Raw genomic sequence first — 21,956 nt, 5'->3', positions numbered from 1 at the left:
TATCAGTCTTCAATGTGATAATAGTATGTGACTAGGTAGGAACTTATTCTTTGAAGATTGTCGCTGGAGGATTTAGACCAGCAGGAAAGAAAAAAACATAGAGCAAAGAAGAGTGAAGGTATCAGAGGACCCAGCTGGTCTGCTTAGGACTGTGCTCAGTGGATGGAAAACACCCTGTTTTGAATATCTACTCTGCATCATAGACCAGTCCAAAACACAAAGGCCTAAAACAAGAGCAATTGCTTACTTGCCCCTAGTCTGTACGTTGGGCAGGCACTCATCTCTGCTTCATGTACTATCACTGGTGGTGCTCAAAAGCTTGGGGCTGAAAGGAGTAACTTGCTGTGGGCTGGGTTCCCGGGTTCTCTGTATGTCCTCTCCATGTGGTTAGCTTGGGCTTCCTTACAGCATGGTGGTCTCAGAGTACTTGGACTTCTTACACAACTGCTGGCTTCCCCTGAACTGCAAAAGTAGAAGCTGCCAGACCTTCACAGGGCTTAGGGCTGGAACTGGCAGTGGGTCAATTCTGCCATGGGTCACAGGACTTATATACCAGAAGGAGAGGCTCATGACCTCAGGTGTGGGGGTGGGGGACTAAACAGACAATTTACCACACACAGGGTTGAGGAGCTGTGGCCAGTGGAAATTTCCTGTAGGCCCGCAGCCACGGGAACAGGATACTAGTAGAGAGGAGGTTGTATTTCAAAATTCTTCGGCTCCTTGGCCATATCAAAGTGCCTCGGTTGAAAAGCAGTGATCAAACTATTCCATGAAAAAAGGGGAAAACAGGAATTTCCTTATTGAAGGATTTCTCCAAGAGTTTAAGAAGCTCACATGCATTCGGAGTATAATATTAATATAAAGCATTTCCCAAACCTAGCTGACCACACTGTATACTTTTATTTTTTAAAGACTATCATTTGGGACATTAAGACTGTAAAGACTCCAGTTTGGATTCTTATCTTCCAAGACATGGAGGATGAGTTTCTCACTGGATCATAGTCTTGGCTTTTCCGCTGTCTGTCCTCAGTGCCACTGTGACACCTAGTCACTGATCTCATAATGCACATTTGTAGTCTCTTTTCTCCCACATCCTCCCATGGGAATTTGCAGAGGTTCAATGTCATGATAGGGTTGGAATGTGAGTCTCAGGAGCCTAATATGAGCTCCCTTGGTATGAGAAAATTCTAAATGCTCATGGGTAAAAATGATAGGGTCACACACTTCCCTGGACACACATGCGCAGAATGACTGGACCCCCATCTGTCCACTTGCTGACTTCCTATGGGTCGTTTGAAACTCGGGTCAAAGGTTATTGCTTTATTGAAGCCTAATAAGACCCACTCACAGGCAGTCTATCTAATCCTTTAAATGCATTTCCAAGGAACAGCAAATAATGTGCTGTTGGCTAATATTTATAAGGTATTTACTATGTGTATGACAGTGTGCTAAGTACTGGGATTCTAATATAGGCTTGTTTTGAACCTGTTTAACCATTGCATGGTTTGGCCTCTCCAGGGATGTTCCTCTATTGATATTTAGCATAGTAGCATTGTGTGGCAAAAACTGCCAGTTTTCCACCCAAATTTACTTTCCTCTGGTTCCTGGGAATATGGCTGTCCAGCCGATGGTTGTTTTCCAAGCTACCCTATAGCTTGGTGTGGCCAAGTAGCTAGATATTCACCAATGGAATATGAGAAACTCCACACCACTCCTTAAAAGGACATCCCTTTCCTAGGACTTCTATTCTTTCCTTCCTGCAAATGCCTGCACCCACCTTGGCCATGCAGACCAGGGTGATACCCTGGGGATTGTAGAGTAAGAAAATGGAAGGGACCTGAGTTTCTGAACAGGTGGAGCAGAGCCACCTGCCAAACTTGGGTCTGTTAATGACAGCAAAATAAATTTCTGTATTCTCTAAGCCACTGTATTTTGGGGCCTATTTGTCATAGCAGCTGCAAGATCCCCCTAAACAATTCACCTTGAGATGACCTGGTTTTTCCTGATTAGACAGAGAAGTCCTTGAGGGCAGGAACCATGCCAAACTCATCTCTCCAAACTCATCTCTCTGCACATCTGGCCTGATATAGTGCCTGGGGCACAGCAAGTACTCAGAATGAATGCTCCTGTTAAGCCAGTTATTGAATAAAGTGCTACTTCTTGTATTGTTGCAAAAATGCCTATGAGAACTGTTTGTACATTGAGACTGGATGCAAGCAAATCTGAAAAGGGCAGAAAAACTGGTCCTCAGCAAGAGTTGGGACCAGAATGCAGGACTGACAGCATTCTCTTGGGACTGGAGGGAGGATGCAGTCTGATTTGGGTTGATTTCATGCAGTGGTCATGAGTGTGTTTGATAGTGCCAGGAAGGCCTGTCTGGCTAGACCCTACGAATACCATTTAGTGAACTACCATGGTGATTAAACCACGGGATGGCGCAGAATAGCTTCTAGCTCTTTTCTCTGGCACGCTCCCTCACTTGAGTAGCACCCAGCTTTAAATTTGGGAAGACAGAAGATAGCAGTTGGGCTGTCCCTCAGCGTCATCTGTTGTCATCTTTGAGCTGCCAGCAGGACAGCTGGGGAAGAGGAGGACCAAGTTGAATGGCAGAGTGTTTTACATCTAATGAGTCTGTGCACAATAATAGTACAATAAATATGGTTCCAGGGGAACTCGGTTATCACTAGCGTTCCAAAAGTGAGATATGGCCTTACTAGAAGCTCACAGAGCCATCTGTCACCAAATATTAGTTTTTGTGTCAATGGCTGGACTGGCCTGAGGACATAGAAAACATCAGTGGATCAAGGCAAATGATGAGACTGTGTTGTTCACAAAGATTTAAAGGGAGCTGCCTTGAGGAGCCAGAGATTTCCAGATGATTTTGAAATAAATACATAACACCACTACCAAAAGCAGACAGACTTGAAATCTGGGCTGCTGAATGCTAAAGAGTCTTTCGTTTGGATGAGTTCAATTTCTGTCACTTGGGGTAAGTTCTTGAGTAATATCCTTATCTGCTTGGATTTGGGGCTGGAATTATTGCAACCTTCTTTAATGTGTTTTTGCCAGTTTGATCCATCAAAATCTGATTGTCACCAAAGCACTCTGCTGATGACACAGCAGACAGTGACAGGAATAGCAAAAGTGGACAAAAGCTTGAGAATTGGATAAAGTTGCTTGGTTTCCTTATTTTTTTTATTGAGGAAATGGAGGAAAAAGCTCATAAGCTGTCACAAATAGACAACTAGAGCCAGAATAAATCTTGTCAATCAATAACACAAGTAAACACTGAGTATATCAAGTAATGGAGGAAGTCAGGGAGGACAGAGTGGCATGTTGACCATTTAAAAAGGATGCAACATTAGGAAAACAATCCATTGAAATGAAAAGTTCAAGTATAGCCAAGTCCAAGTAGCAGCAAACACACGAGGAACCCAAACATATATGGGGCTTATATGTCTGTAAAAGATCTACAGCCTAGACTTGCTTTGGTGAGTTTTTGCCTGGAGAAAGTATGATCTTTCATTATTGATGGAGACCCTGGATTGGCCTCTGTTGGGGAGTAATGGGGTTAGGTTCCTATAGAAAGGGGTCAGTGAGGTAGATTCTAGTGGTTTAGACTCACAGAATTCACCTTTGGATTTGGTTTCCCTGTTGGGAACAATCCTTCTCAAATGTATTCCAGGAACAGTACTGGTAGATATTTGCAGTGGATATGGTAGAATGGTACTAAAGCATCCATTCTAATCCCTTCTCATATGTCTTGCTACACTGCAGAGCCTGGAAAGTTAACTACATTTTCTAGACTCCCCTGTAGCTAGAATTCTGTTGTGATTTAGGTAGATCCTGCCAATCAGATGTACTTGTAGGAGACTTGGAGAGTGGGAAGCAGGTGTGGCAGTGCTGCTGCTGCTGGGGTTGCAAGCTTGCTCATAGTGGTGTCAGCAGAGGTCCCAGCCCCTGACATCCATTTTGCTGGGGGAGATGCTAGAGGGTAGGTTGCTTCAAAAACTGGCAGCTCTAATGGGGATTTCTGATCATGGTAGTTTCCTGATTGTGGCTTCTTTCTGACCACTGTAACATCCTGACTGTGACAAATGCATGTTTCTGGAGCTGGTAGCTGTAGAGTAGCTTCCCAGTTTTGCAAGTGTTGTCCTCTTTGAACAAAAGGCAGCAGATCCTTTGATGGTCCAGTTCTGTGATGTGTGGCTTCATCTGTTTTTTCAGCCTTCCCAATGATTCTTTAAGCCATTAATGATCTGTTGTGGTAGAGAGTCTCCAAAGACAGCCCTGTCAATCGTTTCTCTTCTTATATACACATGCAACAACACCCATTAAGAGGTGGAGCCTAATTCCTCTTCCCTGGCTGGCCCCAAGGAGTTGTGTGAGCAGTGAATGCAGCAGAAGTGACATTGTGAGACTTTTGAGGCTAGGTCATAAGAAGCATTACAGCTTCTGCCTGGGGCTCTTGGAATGGTGACTCTTGGAGCTGCCATATAAGAAGTTCAACTGCCTTGAAACCGCCATGCTTTGAGGAAGCCCAAGATAGCTGCATGGGAGGCCAACTACAGTAAGAAAAAAGCTTGCCAAGCAAGAATGATGATATTTCTGTGGTGGCCTGGCATGTTTCTCTTCACTGAAGCTAATATTCATGACAATTGAATCTATTTCATGTACTGGCTGGGAAAATGCAGGAGATACATTATACATATTTGCTCTTTGGGCTCCCCTTCCTTCCTAGGAGCCCATGTTGCCTATTCACAATTGTGGTGGTGATCACATGAGTGTATACATTGACCAAAACCGTATACTTAACATGGAAGTATTTTATTACATATAAATTATACCTCACTGCTCAATGAAGTTGACAAAATTGTCAGCTATCTCTCTGGAAGCCAAGTCACGTGACAGGTCTGCAAGGTGGGTGTGAGGTGACTTCTACAGATGTCATTGATACTTGGCTTCATGGAGCCCAAACATTGTAAATTATCAGAGATTTCTAGGACAAAATCTTTCCAGCTAATATGTCTACTGTAATTCAATCATATACTGTAATCATTCACGAATCAATTGGTAATGAAGTCAAGGTATAATTAAGTCTTTTCCCTTAAAAACAAAGAGGAAACCTTTCCTAATGCAGACTTAGCAGAGCTACATATCAAACCGATGACAATTGTTTGTCCCATCTTGTTAACCAGGCCTTCCTAGTAGTAAGTGATGAACTGGGGAGTTTTTGTCTGCTCCAGCCTCAGTTTTCTGCCTTGCCTGGCTTCTTTCCTTCTTCTGAGAATGTGTTCTCAGATGCCCTCCTTGACTTCAGATGCCCAAACAAGCCCCAGTCTCTTTTGGGGACCTTGTCTTACTGAAGTTGGGAAAGCTACTAAGTTAACTATTTATACTTATTGATTCATTGTTTATATTTCAGCTTAAGTTTCAGTTCAGCGGTTTGGCAGCTACTGTCAAATTTGCCAACCCAACCCCCCCATTCCCTATTTCAATCCCTTTTATTTCAACCCCTTTTATTTGCCTTCTTATATCATAGAGATGAGAATGTGGAAAATGACCTTTTCTAGACTCCTTTGAGCTCTGCTGCAGGCATGTGACCTAGAATCTCCCAATCAAACATCCCCTTGCATGACCTGGATGTAGACGTGAACTACAGAATGATCCTTCTGCAGAACTGGGCCTTCCAGCAAGCGCAGTGGCAGAGGTGTCAGGTCCCCCCAAGCAGTCAAGGCAGACTTCGTGACATCACAGTTGGCAGGCAGTGGACAGTAACCGGGCATTTTTTTCTGGTATCATTATAGTTAGCTGGTTCTCCTGGAGATTCTGTAGCTATTAAATATTCCCCTGCCTAACCTAAGATTTCTAGATTTCTGCCTAATCTAAGCTAGAGTAGGCACTGTTGTGTTGTCTACAAGTAAGGACTCTGACCATTACAAGTGATTACTACAATCAGGCAATTGTATTTTTAAGTGTTATCTCATTGTGAATTAAGAGATTTTTTTATTCAGTGAAAGGAATTTCAGGCATCAGGGACAAAGAAGTAGAAAAGATAGAAGGGTCAGTTCAGTCTAAGGAGTTTCTGCAATAATAACAGTTGACTCCTGAGGTCAGCTCTGCTAGATATAATTTGATGCTTTTGGGTGAGAAGTGGAAAATGATTGGGATTGTATATGATCTCCTTTCACCAAGGAGATGGCATCCCCCTCCCCCCACCCATCAGTTTTTTTCCTGCAAAGGATGGGCTTTTTTTTTTTAAACAACTTGAAAACAAATGCATACTGGCATACTGTCTCCTTTTCTTTCCAGTTTTTGGCATTATCCCAGATCCTGTTTGCTGATGTAAAATTATGACTTGCTACTCAAAATTCAACTATTTTAATTCATTTACTACCACATTTGGATTCAGAATAATCCCTTATTTAAATATAGTATAAGTCCTACATTCTTATGTGTTCAACATTTTTTTTTATTTATAGAAATTAAAATTATTTCAGTCCATTTGACAACAGTTCACTAAATTATCCTCTCATTACATGTTATTATTCAATTATTTAATTGAATCTAAAATGTCATCAATTATAAGTCCAATGTTGTTTTATCTACCACTAAGAAGAAAAAAAATACCTTCACTTAATCTGTGATATAATGCTTCTTTTTCACCTAGAATATTTGTTTTATATTTTTGAAAGCGCTTTCAGACTTAAACATAGGTATAAAAATCATTCCACAAAAACCCAAACATCTCAATTAAAAAATGAGCAAAAGACTTGAATAAATATTTCTTTACAGAAGAAATACAAATGACCAATTAGCACATGAAAAGATGCTCAACATCACTAAGCATTAAGGAAATGCCAATCAAAATCACAATGAAATTTCACTTCATACCCACTAAGCTGGATTCTATTAATATTAAAAAAAGAAAATAACAATTATTGGTGAGTATATGGAGAAATTGAAATCTGTGCACTGTTGGTTGTGTAAAACAGCACAGCCATGATGGAAAACACAGTGACAGTCTCTCAAAAAGTTAAAAATAGAATGACCATATAATCCCACAATTTTACTTCTGTGTATATACCCAAAAGAACTGAGAACAAGGTCTCAAAGACATATTTGTACACTCATGTTCATAGCAGCATTATTCCCAATATCCAAAAGGCAGAAGCAACCCAAGGTGTTTATCCGTGGATAAATGGATAAACAAAACGTGGTATGTACATGCAATGGAATATTCTTCAGCTTTAGAAAGGAAGGAAATTCTGACACATGCTACAACGTCGGTGAATCTTGAAGATGTTATGCAAAGTGGAAAAAGCCAGACACAAAGAAACAAATATATGATTCTTCTTATGAGAAGTATTTCTATTCATAGAGATAGAAAGTTAGAACGTGGGCCAGTCACGATGGCTCATGCCTACAATCCCAGTGCTTTGTGAGGGCAAGGTGGGAGGATTGTTCAAGGCCAGGAGTTCGAGACCAACCTGAGCAACACAGCAAGACCCCATCTCTACAAAAATAAAATGATTAGCAGGGCATGGTGGCTTGTGGCTGTAGTCCCAGCTACTTCAGAGGCTGAGGTGGAAGGATCACTTAAGGAGGTCAAGGTTACAGTGAGCTATGATTGTGCCACTGCACTCCAGCCTGGGCAACAGAGCAAGACCCTGTTTCTAAAAAAATTAAAATAATACTAAAATAAAAAGACACTGCTGCTGACTCAATTAAAAAAAGAAAGAAAGAAAGAAAGAATGTGGCTGCCAGGTACCGGAGGAAGAAAGAAATGGGGAGTTATTGCTTAATGGTTATAGAGTCTTGGTTTTATAAGATGAAAAGTTCTGGAGCTGGATGGTGGTGATGGCTGCACAACAACGTGACAGTACTTAATGCCACTGAATTATTTGCTTAGTAATGGTTAAGATGGTAAATTTTATGTTATTATGTATTTTTTATCATAATTAAAAAAAATTTTTTTTGAGACAGAGTCTTACTCTGTCATGTAGGCTAGAGTGCCGTGGCGTCAGCCCAGCTCACAGCAACCTCAAACTTCTGGGATCAAATAATCCTCCTGTCTCAGTCTCCTAAGTAGCTGGGACTACAGGTGTGTGCCATGCCGCCTGGCTAATTTTTTCTGTTCTTAGTAGAGATGGGGTCTCGCTCTTGCTCAGGCTGGTCTTGAACTCCTGAGCTCAAGTGATCCTCCCGCCTCAGCCTCCCAGAGTACTAGGATTATACGCATGATCCACTGTGACTGGCCAAAAATAATTTTTTTAAAGAAAAAAATAATTTCATTCTTGTTCACATGTAAAAAATAAAATGCAGGCCAACTAAATAAATGAATGCATTTCCCAAACTCTTTCACATAGAGAACATACCTCTTTCAAATCACGTTTTGATTCTGAGCAGCTGATGTCACTGTTTCCTGCGTGTCATCGTCCTTGGTGCCATGGAGCATACTGGTAACACAGCATTTCAGAGTGCTCCACTATTGTCTCTAGGACTTCCAACCAAGCAGCTGACATCCATTCTGCAATGACAACAACTATGCCACGACTACTGTCTAGCTAACAAGACCCATCCCAGTTTCAGAGTTGTTAAAATGGGAAGGAACTGGGAGGCTGAGGCAGGCAGATTGCTCGAGGTCAGGAGTTTGAAACCAGCCTGAGCAAGAGTGAGACCCCGTCTCTACTAAAAATAGAAAGAAATTAATTGGCCAACTAACATATACAGAAACAATTAGCCGGGCATGGTGGCGCGTGCCTGTAGTCCCAGCTACTCGGGAGGCTGAGGCAGCAGGATTGCTTGAGCCCAGGAGTTTGAGGTTGCTGTGAGCTAGGCTGACGCCACGGCACTCACTCTAGCCTGGGCAACAAAGCAAGACTCTGTCTAAAAAAAAAAAAATAAATAAAAAAATAAAAAAAATAAAATGGGAAGGAAAAATGTGTGCCAGAAGCAATGAAATGTAGTAATTTTTGTTCCTGACGTTTATTAGCTGGTGGGCTGAATGAACCTAAAATGAAACTGCTAAAACACAAATGCTCTCTCAAAATAGAAATTTCATCCCGTGTTTAAAATTCTTCAATGGCTTCCAAATATTGACAAACAGAATAAAATCCAAATTCCTTAGCATCTATATAAAACTCTTCATAACCTGTTTCTTTGTAAAATTATGAACTACTTTAAACACACAAAAATATAGAGAACATAACAAATAACATGTAGCCACCACCCATATTTGACAAATATTCGGTCAATATTATTTTGCCATCTTTGCCTAGAATATATATGTGTTGTGTGTAATATAAGCATAGATAACAATGATAACACTAGGTTTTAAAAAGGGTAAAATATAAGTACAACATATTACAACTGTCTCAAAAATATACGCTGGAAAAATGTAGTAAATAAACCAAAATTACAGTGTGTATATGGGCTAAATCTTGCCCATTTAACGTTTTCACAGCAAGCAATCACTGGAAAATTGTTAGAAAATTAGTTGTTACTAATGACGTAAGTGAAGAATATGGCCTTTTATGTCTTTCTACATGAAGTCGAGATGGTATTTTGACCAGAATATGTGTTTTTTAATTTAAAGAAATAAGCCACTACTGAGGCATTGTTTTCAGTGTACGACCTTTCCTAGTTTCCATTTTTCTTCCCCAGAGCTAATCACTTTCTTGAAGAGCTCACAAATTCATCCACCCATGCTTTTATGTTTTTACTCTCTCTGAGTCCTTTCCTCCCTATCTGTAAATAACACACTTAATTGTTTTGTGTTTTTCACTTTTACATATATTTTATTAGCTGTATGAATCCTTCAGCAATGTGTTTCTCATCAGTTTCCTGTTCCTGAGCACTAATGTTTCCAAAGTTTTCCTATTTCAAACAATAATAGCACCATTAAAATTTGGAACATATCTCTTTGTGTACAACAGCAAGAGTTCTCTACAGCAGTTTTGGCCAATAGAAATATTGGCCAAACCACAAATGCAAGTCATATATGTAATTAAACATTTTCTAGTAGCCACATTAGAAAATGTAAAAGGAAACTGGTAAAAAAAAAAAAAAAAAAAAAAACTGGTGAAATAAATTTTCATGATATATTTTAACCCAACATATCTAACATATATATATTCTACCATATAACCAACATAAAAAATAAAACATTTTACACTATTTCTTGCATACAAAATCTTTAAGTCTGATGTATGTGTTTCTCTGTTTGGACTAGCCACGTTCCAAGTGTTCAAGAGTTGCACATGGGTGGTGATTATTGTATTGGGCAGTGTAGCTCTAGAGTATATATTTAGAAATGAAATCGTTGGGGCATAGGATATGCCCATCTGCAACTTTACTTGATGTTATAAATGTGCTCTGCACAGTGTACAAAATTCACTCTTTCCTGAGTCCTTCCCAATCTTCAGTGTGACCTGCTTCTTAATCTTTGTTAGCCTGTTGAGTATGAAATGGTACCTTATTGCATGTTTCTTTTGCAGTTTGATGTACTAGGGAGTTTGAATATCTTTTGTGTTTACTGATAATTTGAGGTTTTTTTTCCATGAATTGCTCATTCCAATCCTTTGCTTTTGCCACTGAGTTGTATTTTTCTGAGTGTTTCTTTATGTATTCCAGGTATAGATCTTTGATGGATATATATATCCTACAAGTGTCACCTTCTACCCTGTGATTTGTCTTTTCACATTGTCAGTACTTTCGTCACACAGAGTTTAAAATTTTAACGTAGTGATATTTACCAATATTTTCCTTTATGAGTTTGTGCTTTTTCTGTTTTAGTTAAGAAATTATTCCTTTCTCCAAAGCCATAAAGATACTTGCCTATTTTTTTTTCTTTAAGAGTTTAAAAAGTTTCCTTTTCACATTTAGCTCCTTATTCCAGCTGAGATTCTTTTGCATTAAGGATGAAGTAGAAATTTAACTTTGTGTTTTGCTTGCCAATTGGTCCAGCACCATTTATTGGAAAGACAGTTATCACTTCAGTGATTTCTAATGCTCTGTCTTTACTCAGTTCTCATGCCTGGAGATATTTCTAGGGCCTCTATTCTACTCCATGTTTCTATCCTTGAGCCAACACAACACAGCCTAATTACTATTCTTTATAATAAATCGTGATTTCTGCTACAGCAAGGCCCCTCCTCGCTATTCTCCAAAATTCTATTGATCATTTTGACCTTTTAAATTCCTTCTCAGTTTTATGACCAGCTTGTCAAGTTCCTAGAAGTCCTGTTGGGATTTTGATTGAAACAGCATTGACATTTTGGATTAATTGGGAGAAAACTGCAATTCTTTTATGATACAGTCTTCCCATCCATGAACATGTTGTTCTCCATTGTCAACAAATGTTTAAAATTTTGTCTTGTGATAACTTCTGAAAACCTTTAAGATTTGTTTCGTATAGTTTTTGTTGTTACTATAAGTAGCATTCTAAAAAATTCACACTGTGTTTTCCTGGTTTATCACTCTGCTGTTGACTTTGGAAGTTGCACTTATATCCACCAACTTTGCTGACCTCTCACTGTTCTAATACTTTGTCTTCAGAGTAGAGTACTTTGTACTTTGAGTACAGAGTACGTTGTACCAGAGTACTTTGTCTTCAGTGTCTTCCTGATTTTCCTTGTTAAAAACCAGTGTCTGTGCATAATGAATACTTTGATTCTTCCTTTCCAAGCTGCAGTTACTCCTTTATCTTGATGTACTCTACCTCCCATCATGGACTCAGCTGTCACCTTGCTACACAGGTATCCTGTGCTAGCTTCATGCAACAATTGTATTTTTGTTGTTGTTGTTGTTGTTGTTTTTTGAGACAGAGTCTCACTTTGTTGCCCAGGCTAGAGTGAGTGCCGTGGCATCAGCCTAGCTCATGGTAACCTCAATCTCCTGGGCTCAAGCAATCCTCCTGCCTCAGCCTCCTGAGTAGCTGGGACTACAGGCATGTGCCACCATGCCCGGCTAATTTTTTCTATATATATTAGTTGGCCAATTAATTTCTTTCTATTTATAGTAGAGATGGGGGTCTCGCTCTTGCTCAGGCTGGCCTCGAACTCCTGACCTTGAGCAATCCGCCCACCTCAGCCTCCCAGAGTGCTAGGATTACAGGCGTGAGCCACCGCACCCGGCCTATATTTTTGACTTGAGATGGAGTTATCAGGATTAACCTCATCACAAGTCGAGGAGCATGTGTAACGTACTGCATACATCTGTACACCTACCATAATGCACTACATATAATGTACCATGTTTCAGGCTTTGTCTCCTTTGTTGTAGCGTGAGCATTCTGAGACCGGTGACACTGTTAGATCCATCTTTGCATTCTCAGTGACTCGCACTGCAGTGCCCAGCACACAGCAAGTGTCAGAAAAGGAACGCTGAATGACCAAATGATAAAGCTGCATCTGAACTTCAGCCAGTGGTAGCTGGGGGGCAGTTATCCCAGATCTAGAGTTGAATCCTTAACATTTTGAGTTCTGGTGTTTGATTTCACCAGTTCATAAGATAGATCCTCATGTTAGCCAAACTCACAAAAGTTTTATTAATAAATTGGAAGATCATTTTATTAACCGATGCTGTGACATGGGCTTTACCTGGGAAACAAGACTAGCCATGGCCCAGCGCAAACCTCTCCGGGAGCCCGACCCCCTGGAACCTCCACCTCCATCCATTTACCAGGCCCTCCTAGCACCTGTACTACTATTTATTCAGTATATTTTTAAAAGTCAATTTTCTTTTTCCCTAAGATGTATTCTAAAAGGTAACTTTATATCACTTTCAATACATTTTAAACCAGTGTCACTTGAGATATATAGCCAGTAACTAAAAAGAAAAAAGGTTAAATTTTAGGTGGAAAATTTTACTTGCTGAAAGTGTTGGGCCCTAGGCCTACTCTATCACTATTAGAAAGTAATAAAAGTATTAGTGAAGTGTTAAAGACTAGCACCAAACCTAGGCTTTCTCCCTGGACTTTCAGTACATGTCATCTCTAGGCAAAGATGTCCGCTGTAGGACTCTACATTCCATTAGCATCACTGACAAATATCGGGTTAGTGCTCTTGTTGAAGGGCCTGTTTTGTTTTCTTAGTGGTAATAAATCTTCTAAACTGGTAAGATTTGGATTAAAAATAGAAATGTTTAAGAGAATTAAAAAGGTATAAAGGCATAGAAAAAGTCTGAAGGGCTATCATTCAAATGTCACTTATTATTGGAAGTTGGATTTTTTTTTTCCAGTAAATGTTAGATTTACAGAAAAGTTGCAGAGATAATGCAGTTATTGTGTATCCCTAGCCCAGTTTCAGTTTCCCCTGTTACCATCTTACATTACTGTGGTACATTTGCCAAAACTAAGAAACCAACGTTACTGAACCCCTAAGGGTCTGGCCTAGGCCTGGTTGCTCACTGCGCAGAAGGCCAATTACTGAGATAACGAGTATTGCCAGGGAAGAAAGGGTTTTATGTGATGTCAGCCAAGAGATGGGAGATATTTCTCAAATCTGTCTCCCCAGCTAAGGGAAAGGGTTTCTGTAGCGTGTTGTGGACTACGGGTCAGGCTGCGTGGGGTGTGAAGTCATGGGCCCGCAGGTAGTCTGAGTCAAGTCAGCTGTTGATGGTGGGTGGTGAGTGACCAGGAAGTCCTGCGGAGAAGTCAGTTAAGCAAGATTACAATGTTCTGCCTGTTAGGCATCACTGGTCTGAAAGTCTGAGGTGTCGAGGAGAGAACAAAAACTAACTTAGGGAGGGGATCATTTTGTAAGGCCAATTACACCTTACACTAGTACATTAGCTAAATTCCAGATGTTACTCAGATTTCACCAGATTTTCCATAAATGTCCTTTTTTTTGTTTGAGGATCTAACACAGGACCCCACACTGTATTGAGTTGTCATGTCTCCCTCTTCACCGATGTGTGACTTTCTTAGTCTTGCTTTTCATGATGTTGACAGTTTTGAAGAATAATGGCTAGGTGTTTTGTCAAATGTCCCTCCATTTGAGTTTACCTAATTTTTCTTTCATGACTAGACTGTGGTTATGATTTTTCAGAAAGCACACTACAGGTGAAGTGTCCTTCTCGTTGCAGCGTATCAGAGGTACCTGATATCCACATGAGTTATCACTGGTGATGTTAACCTTTATCACTTAAAGTGTTGTGAGGCAGTTTTCTCCACTGCAACATTACTATTTTTCCCTTTCCTACTCTATTCTGTAGAAGTGAGTCACTGAATTCAGCCCACACTAAAGGAGAGGAGGGAAGAATTAAGTTCCACTCCTTGGGTCAGAGCGCTGGAGGTCTTGCTATGTTGCATAGGTTGGTCTCGAACTCCTGGGCTCAAGCGATCCTTCCACCTTGGCCTCCCAAACTGCTGGGATTACAGGTGTGAGCCACCGCACCTGGCTACATTTTTGCATTTAACTTCAGTCCTTGCCAGGGACACTACTCCCCCTTCCTTGCCTTCTTAGTACTCATTGACAGCTTAGTGCCTATATTGTTCTTCACTTGGCTGCCTATCATATTTATATATCACTTTTATTTAATTTTTTTTTTAGGGATGGAGTCTTGCTATGTTGCCCAGGCTGGTCTCAAACTCCAGGGCTCAATCAGTCCTACTACCTCAGTCTCTCAAGTTGCTGGGATTATGGGCATGAGCCACCACATTTAGCTCATGTATCAGTTTTGACCAACTTTTCTAAAGTGAGAAGGTTTGATGAATAATGTCCCTTTTGACTCTAAAATTCTCAGACCGTGTGATCTCTAAAAGCTTTTCCAGTCCTAAAGTAGTTTGATTCTAAATCTTTCCACTGTGTGCTTCAAGCCATAATGTACTCCCTTATTTATCTGCAGAATGACTATTAGCATCAACTCCAATTTTTAAATAATGGTGGCTAGGGAAGAAGGAATATTGAAAAACAATGCTGGAGTATAAAGCTAAAGAGTTTGAAAAACCAAAGAATAGAATAAAATCTTTTTTATTAGAACAAACAAGCCAGAACAATATAAATAATGTAAAAACAAAACCACCCATAACATTCCTTACCATGGATTTCAGAATTGTATTTATCTTCCCATAGGAGACTTTCTAGAAGAGTGATTCACACTGGGGTGCTTGCTAAAAGTGCAGACTCCTAGTCTCTATCAGATCTGAACTGGTCTCTATGTTGGGTTAACAAAGTGTCTGGGACATATTAGCTATTTTTATTATTAGCAGGTAGAACTATTAAACAAATTATACCCTTTAAAAAAGAAAGGAAGGAAAAGGAAACCCGTGGCAGGATTTTTCCTAGTTGCCAAAGGCACTATCAAGGCAGCTGTAGCAAAAACTCAGGTGTGAAGGCTCACATGAGGTTGGTGGCGATGAGAAGAGAGAGGAAGGGCCTTGGAAATTTGAGTGAAAAGAAAAAAAGAGTACAGGAGTGAGTCAAAGACAACACCAAGTTCTTGAGCCAGGGTGAGTGACAAGAGGAAGTGATTTAAAAAAAGAGAAAAAGAATATTCACAATGCTCTTTCAGTCATTACAATTTCAGAGAACTGGAGGGCCCAAAGGAAGCCACAGTAGTCACAAGACTCACTAGGACTCCAGTTTCCTGGGATACACAGCTAACATCTGTTGTCTTCTTTTATGAGTCAGGGTCTCACTCTGTTGCCTGGGCTAGAGTGCAGTGGTGTGATCATAGTTCATTGCAACCTCAAATTCCTGGCCTCAAGAGATCCTCCTGCCTCGGCCTCCCAGCTAAGGCACTACAGGCATGAACCACCACGCTTGGCTAATTTTTTCTGTTTTTAGTAGAGATGGGTTCTTGTGCTTGCTCAGCCTGGTCTCAAACTCCTGACCTCAAAGGATCCTCCCGCCTCAGCCTCCCAGAATGCTAGGATTACAGGTGTGAGCCACTGTGCCCGACCTGCCATTCCTTTTTATTGAGTGATAATATTCTATTGTATGAATATTGTTTATCTGTTTACCATGTGATGGACATTTGGGTTGTTTCTACCTTTTGACTACTATGAATAATACTTTTAAGAACATTCCTGTGCAAGTTTTTGTGTAGATATGGTTTCATTTCTCTTGGAATGGAATTGTTAGGCCATATGGTAATGCTATGTTTAACCTTTCGAGGAGCTGTTTTCCAAAGTTGCTGCATTTCATGCCCCTACCAGCAGTGTATGAGATTTCTCCACGTGCTCCACGACACTAGTATTACACATTTTGTTTTTGTTTTAGTTTTTGAGACAAGAGTCTCACTCTGTTGCTTGGGCTAGGGTGCCATGGCGTCAGCCTAGCTCACAGCAACCTCAAATTCCTGGGTTCAAGATATCCTTCTGCCTCAGCCTCCCAAGTAGCTGGGACTACAGGCATATGCCACCATGCCTGGCTAATTTTTTCTATATATTTTTGGTTGGCCAATTAATTTCGTTCTATTTTTAGTAGAGACGGGGTCTCGCTCTTGCTCAGGCTGGTTTAGAACACTTGACCTTGAGTGATCCACCCGCGTTGGTCTCCTAGAGTGCTAGGATTACAGGCGTGAGCCACCGCTCCTAGCCATATTACATGTTTTTGATTTTAGCCATCCTAGAGGGCATGAACTAGTGTCTCACTTGACTTTAATTTGCATTTCTCTGAACATTACTGATGCTAAGCATCTTTTCATGTGCTTATTAGTCATCTGTGTATCTTCTCTGGAGAAATATCTATTCATATCCTTTGCCTATTTTTAAATGGGTCGCCTTTTTATTATTTAATTGTAAGTGTTCTTTATATATTCTGGATACAAGTCCCTTTTAAAAAATATATATAAATGTATATTTTATAGATATAAAAATATGTATTTTAATATGTATTATATATATACATATATATATTTTAGTAGAGACAGGGTCTTGCTCTTGCTCAGGCTGGTCTTGAACTCCTGACCTAAAGGGATCCTCCTGCCTCAGCCTCCCAGAATGCTAGGATTATAGGCATGAGCCACCACACCTGGCCTTTTTTTAAATATTTGATTTGGAAATATTTTCTCCCATTTTGTAGACTGTCTTTTCACTTTCTTGATGGTGTCCTCTGTAGCACAAAAATTTTAATTTTTGTGAAGGCCAATCTATTTTTCTCTTGTTGTTAGTGCTTTTGCAGTCATATCTAAGAAACCATTGCTTAATCCAAGGTCATAAAGATTTACACCTATGTTGTCTTCTAAGAGTTTTATAGTTACAGCTCTTATATTTAGGTTCTTGATCCATTTTGAGTTAATTTTTGTATATAATGTGAGGTAGGGAGCCAACTCTATTCTTTTGCATGTAGCTATTCAGTTGTCCCAGCATTACTTGTTCAAAAGACCGTCCTTTCCCCCACTGAATAATTCTGGCCTCTTGCGGAAAATTAATTGACCATAAATGTGAGAGTTTGTTTCTGGATTCTCAATTCTAGATTACATATATTGATTCCATTGATCTGGATGTCTGTCCAGTACCGTACTGCTGCACTGTTGTAATTACTATAGCTTTTTAGTAAGCTTCAAAATCAGGAAATATGAATATTCCAACTCTGTTATTTATTTTTCAAGATCGGTTTGGCTAATCTGGGTCTCCTGAATTCCCATATGAATTTTAGGATCAGCTTGTAAATTTCTACAAAGAAATCAACGTTTTCTTTGATGGGCATTGCATTCATCACTTTGCTTCCTAATGACACTTAAAAATGAATGTGCTAGGCCGGGCGCGGTGGCTCACGCCTGTAATCCTAGCACTCTGGGAGGCCGAGGCGGGCGGATTGCTCAAGGTCAGGAGTTCGAAACCAGGCTGAGCGAGACCCCGTCTCTACTAAAAAAATAGAAAGAAATTAATTGACCAACTAAAAGTATATATACAAAAAATTAGCCGGGCATGGTGATGCATGCCTGTAGTCCCAGCTACTCGGGAGGCTGAGGCAGGAGGATCGCTTGAGCCCAGGAGTTTGAGGTTGCTGTGAGCTAGGCTGACGCCACGGCACTCACTCTAGCCTGGGCAACAAAAAGTGAGACTCTGTCTCAAAAAAAAAAAAAAAAAAATGAATGTGCTAGGTTCATATTTATATCATAAGATTTTACTTGAATAGCAATGTGGTCCCAAGTTTTCCTGTTAAACAATTTGAAAATTTAAAAGGACATGTTTATTTTTAATATCACATATGAACACAGGGTTTCAGTTTGTTTAAAGATTTTATTTCCAACAGATGTTACAGCTTATGAATCATAAAAATCATCAAAATCATCGATGGATGTATTATGGTTTGTAGGACGTAAAGCAGCTTCAATTTCTGAGTTACTATCATCAGACTCACCCCAGAAGGCTGGAAGACAAAACCAGACAGCCATCTCACATTTCTGCACTCTGCTAAGAGTTTACAAAACAGCACAGCAGGACTAACGCTAACTGGAGCAGTGACCTGCAAAAGGCCTACTAGGGATACTTACAGCATGTATCTGACCAGACACACCTGGAATGCATGTCAATAGTGTACAATGTAGAGAGTATGTTCTATGCATTGTTATAGAAAACATGGTGTAGAATACTTCCTTTCCCCTTCTGTTGTGCTCAACTATTTACCATAGAATAGAGATTTCAAATCAGGGTTAACTCGGAAGCAGGGTGACCTGGGGTGTTCTATCAGGCCTGGCCCCACTCCACCTCTGCTCCTCCTCCACTTCATTTCCTTCCATTCTTTACAAGAGCAGAGAGGGAAGGGAAAGATGTGGCAGGGAATAAGCAGTGATGTTTAGCCTGAGACAGGACTTGGGTCCATACTGTTTATTTGGTAGGTGATCCCAGGAACCGTGGGGGGGAGTGACGCAGGGAAGAGAGGAAGCCAATGAAGGGCTTGTTGACCAGCAGGTGCTGGCAGTGGATGGGAGTCTTCTGCTGGGGACCCTTCTGAGAGACTGTAGCACTCTCCTCAGAATGTCCCAATGAAGAGTGAGGAAGTGAGGTAACTGGTTCCCCAATGCCCCTCTCCTGTTTGAGAGTTGTTCTCGACTCAGGGCATCAGCTCCCTGGCACTGTGGGCCGCCCTGTGAGGGCTGAGCATGACCCCGTGGGCAGAGGAAGCCCCCAGACACGGACGCACAGCTGCCTGGTGTGAAAGGCTGCAGGCACGGCTGTGAACTGGAGCTGAGGTGGCCTCCAGGTGGTCTGATGGGATGTGGAGGGGCACAGACAGCATCTGCTATATTGGAAACTCCCCCGACCACACTGACATCCACGTGGCAGGACCTGCCAGCTCTGTGCTGGCTTCTTATACACGACTCCATTTAATCCTCGCACCAGCCTGGTAAGGTAAGTATTTATGTCTCCGTTTTACAGAGCAAATTGATGCTGGGAGAGGTTAAGTAACTGGCCTCAATCTTGTGGGTGGTCAAGCTGGGAGTCCCACCCAGGTCATCTGATCTGTACTCCCCATCGCAGTCCCTGGAGTTGGGGCTTAAGGAGACAGGAGCAGAGTGAGCCCTATCTCAGCAGGGGACATGGCACAGTGTCATGGTGGAAAGAGGGTTACATTCTCCCCCTGTGTGCTGGGCATTGAAGGATGAATCAGAGTGCACTGGGCTAAGGAGAAGGGAAAGGAACTTCACACAAAAGGAATGGTGTGAACAAAGGTACAAAGCATAGGTACGGTGTATCTGGAGAAAGCTGACTGTGGCTAGATCCAAAGGAGGCAGATCCTGGGAGGAACAAGCTGGAAAGTTGATAGGGCCAGATCACAAATGGAGAAAGTTTAGGCTCTGTCCTGCAGGTAGTAGGGAGGGACTGGCAGCTCTTAAGCTAAGAATGATAATCAGGTTTTGGATGCTCATGGCCAGGTGGACAAGTCAGGGTCTGGATATGAGGGGGCCAGTTAGAGTTTCTCCGAGAGCCCTGCCACGACATGAGCAATGGGTACTTGTGGGGCACATGCAGTGAGGATGGGGAGAGAGGCAAGAAACCTCCCGTGGACTATACTGGTGTTGGTCATCAATGAGATGTGGAGGCCACAATCCCCTGCACGTCACACTTGCAAATGAGACTGCTCTGCCATTGAGATCCGTGGCACCTGTATGGCCCTGTCATTGAAGAACTGTGCCCCAAGATGCCCTAAGACCCCAGGGACAGCTGCGAGGGATCACAGGCACGCTTCAGGCCTCACATGAGGGTGTAGAAAACGAATACATGTCACGCACAACTTTTTTCAAACACAAAAGGGAAATCTGGTGTCCTATGGCTTAAAAATCTACCTTTTGACATAATTTACTTTTTTTTTCAGTAAAAAAAAAGCTCCACTAAGGTATAATTTTCTAGGCTAAATATCTGTCAGTGTTTCTTTTACATTTAGTGTCTGTTTCCTTATTTGCCATGACCAAGAGTTATTTCTCTTACCTTTAGACTTTAAGTGGGTCATCAGTTTTGTTTTGTTTTCATGCCTGTAAAATAAAGAAATAGCCTAAGTCCTAAAAAAACACAACCAGACTAATATTTTTACAATGAGCACATTGAGGAAGAAGCACTGTTATTCACTGAAAGGCCTGAACTTTACATTTATTTACCAAATTTTATAAGCAAAAAGAAAACGTTGGGACCCATATGCCTTGGTGGGAGGGTCACTGCTGCGAAGACATCACCCCCTGTCCATATGTCCCCTTGGTCCTGCCCCACCCGTGGGGCCCATGTTCTTCCTGGAGGATGATCACATGGCCACCGAGGCAGAGGACTGATTTCCCTGCAACAGTCCTTGGACAACACTGACGTGTAAAGGTTTAGCGCTTTTAAGTAAGCGAAGAGCAGAATACCTCACGTAGGAAATTGAAGATGTTAGAATTCTTGAATGCTGGTTTTGTTAAGCAGTGTTGGAGGCAGTGCGTAGGGAAATGGGGAGGACCACGGGAGGTATTGGAGGGTAACTTGGCAGGACCTAGGGGCTGATCAAGCTGGTGAGGAAGTTAAAATACTTACCTCAGTTGAGCCAGTGGCAGCAATACTAAGAGTTTAACAAAGGAGTTCAAAATAGACATGTGGTAGGAGAAAAATGCAAGTATCATGCACATCTATGCTTAGGATTCTGTGTATCAAATACATAAACATGCTGGTTTCTGTAGCAACTAGTACCTAGTGACTTGTCGACTAAAGCCAATATGACAAGCAAACTGGCCCTATGGGATATGATTTCTCCATGTGCCTTTTCAGGAGCTACTGCAATTTTAATGAATTTAAAAGTCCCCTCTGAGAGCATCATTTGAATTTTTTTATTATGCTTAGATTCTTTAAGGCTTGTACTGAATGGTCAAAGGAGATACTAGACAAGAAACTATTACCCTGTGCTGGGTGTTTTGCTTTACACCGTGAGCTGCCACTGCTCTCCTGCTGGCCAGGCCCTGCTCCTCTGGATGCAGGAAACGCTGTGAATTCATCTTTTCCTTCTCTCTGGGCCAAGTCTGGTTTAACCTATGGCTTAAAAATCTGCCTTAATTTATTTTGTTTTTCTAGTAAACAAAGCTCCACTAAGGTATAATTTTCTAGGCTAAATATCTGTCAGTGTTCCCTTTAAATTTAGTGCCTGTTTCCTTATTTGCCATGACTGTGTAGCGCCCCCACCATTGCTCCATGAAGAGCAGAAGATCCCTACAGCCATCTGGAAGCTGATAGTCGTGGTGCTGCCAGGAATGTGGGGAGCTGCCAGGAAGGTGAAGCTACAAGAAACCATGTCACAAAAAGTGCACACACCCGTGCACAGGTACAATAAATGCAGCTGTGGGCTGTATCTATTTCCCCACCTCCCATTCCTGGGGACATGGAGCGAGGTGCTGGAGGGGAGGCAGATTATAAAATGCTGGTAGGGGTGCAAAGAGAGGTTGATTTGCCAGCCACAGGCAGAACAAGTGAGATCACTGACAGCTGGGAGAACTGAGACAGTGGGCAATGCTTCACCACTGAGGGAGCAAGGTGTGGACTCTGC

The 21,956-nt window shown here is 41.3% G+C and overlaps 1 protein-coding gene across 1 annotated transcript in view; it reads right to left on the bottom strand.

Moving 5' to 3' along the window:
- Positions 1-18,173: 18,173 nt before the first annotated feature.
- The window catches only part of KIZ (kizuna centrosomal protein), a 113,098-nt gene continuing 109,315 nt past the window's right edge, over positions 18,174-21,956 (bottom strand). Inside the window, exons 12-13 of the mRNA XM_012761976.3 lie at positions 20,384-20,427; positions 18,174-18,323 (exon numbers count right to left, since the gene is read on the bottom strand). Coding sequence (XP_012617430.2) covers positions 18,217-18,323; positions 20,384-20,427 — 151 coding nt within the window. The 3' untranslated portion in view covers positions 18,174-18,216. The remainder of the gene's footprint in view (positions 18,324-20,383; positions 20,428-21,956) is intronic.

Source organism: Microcebus murinus, chromosome 16 (genome assembly GCF_040939455.1).
Source record: "Microcebus murinus isolate Inina chromosome 16, M.murinus_Inina_mat1.0, whole genome shotgun sequence".
NCBI lineage: Eukaryota > Metazoa > Chordata > Mammalia > Primates > Cheirogaleidae > Microcebus > Microcebus murinus.
Note: the sequence above shows the minus strand (reverse complement) of the source record. Positions and strands in the feature narration are given on the sequence as shown.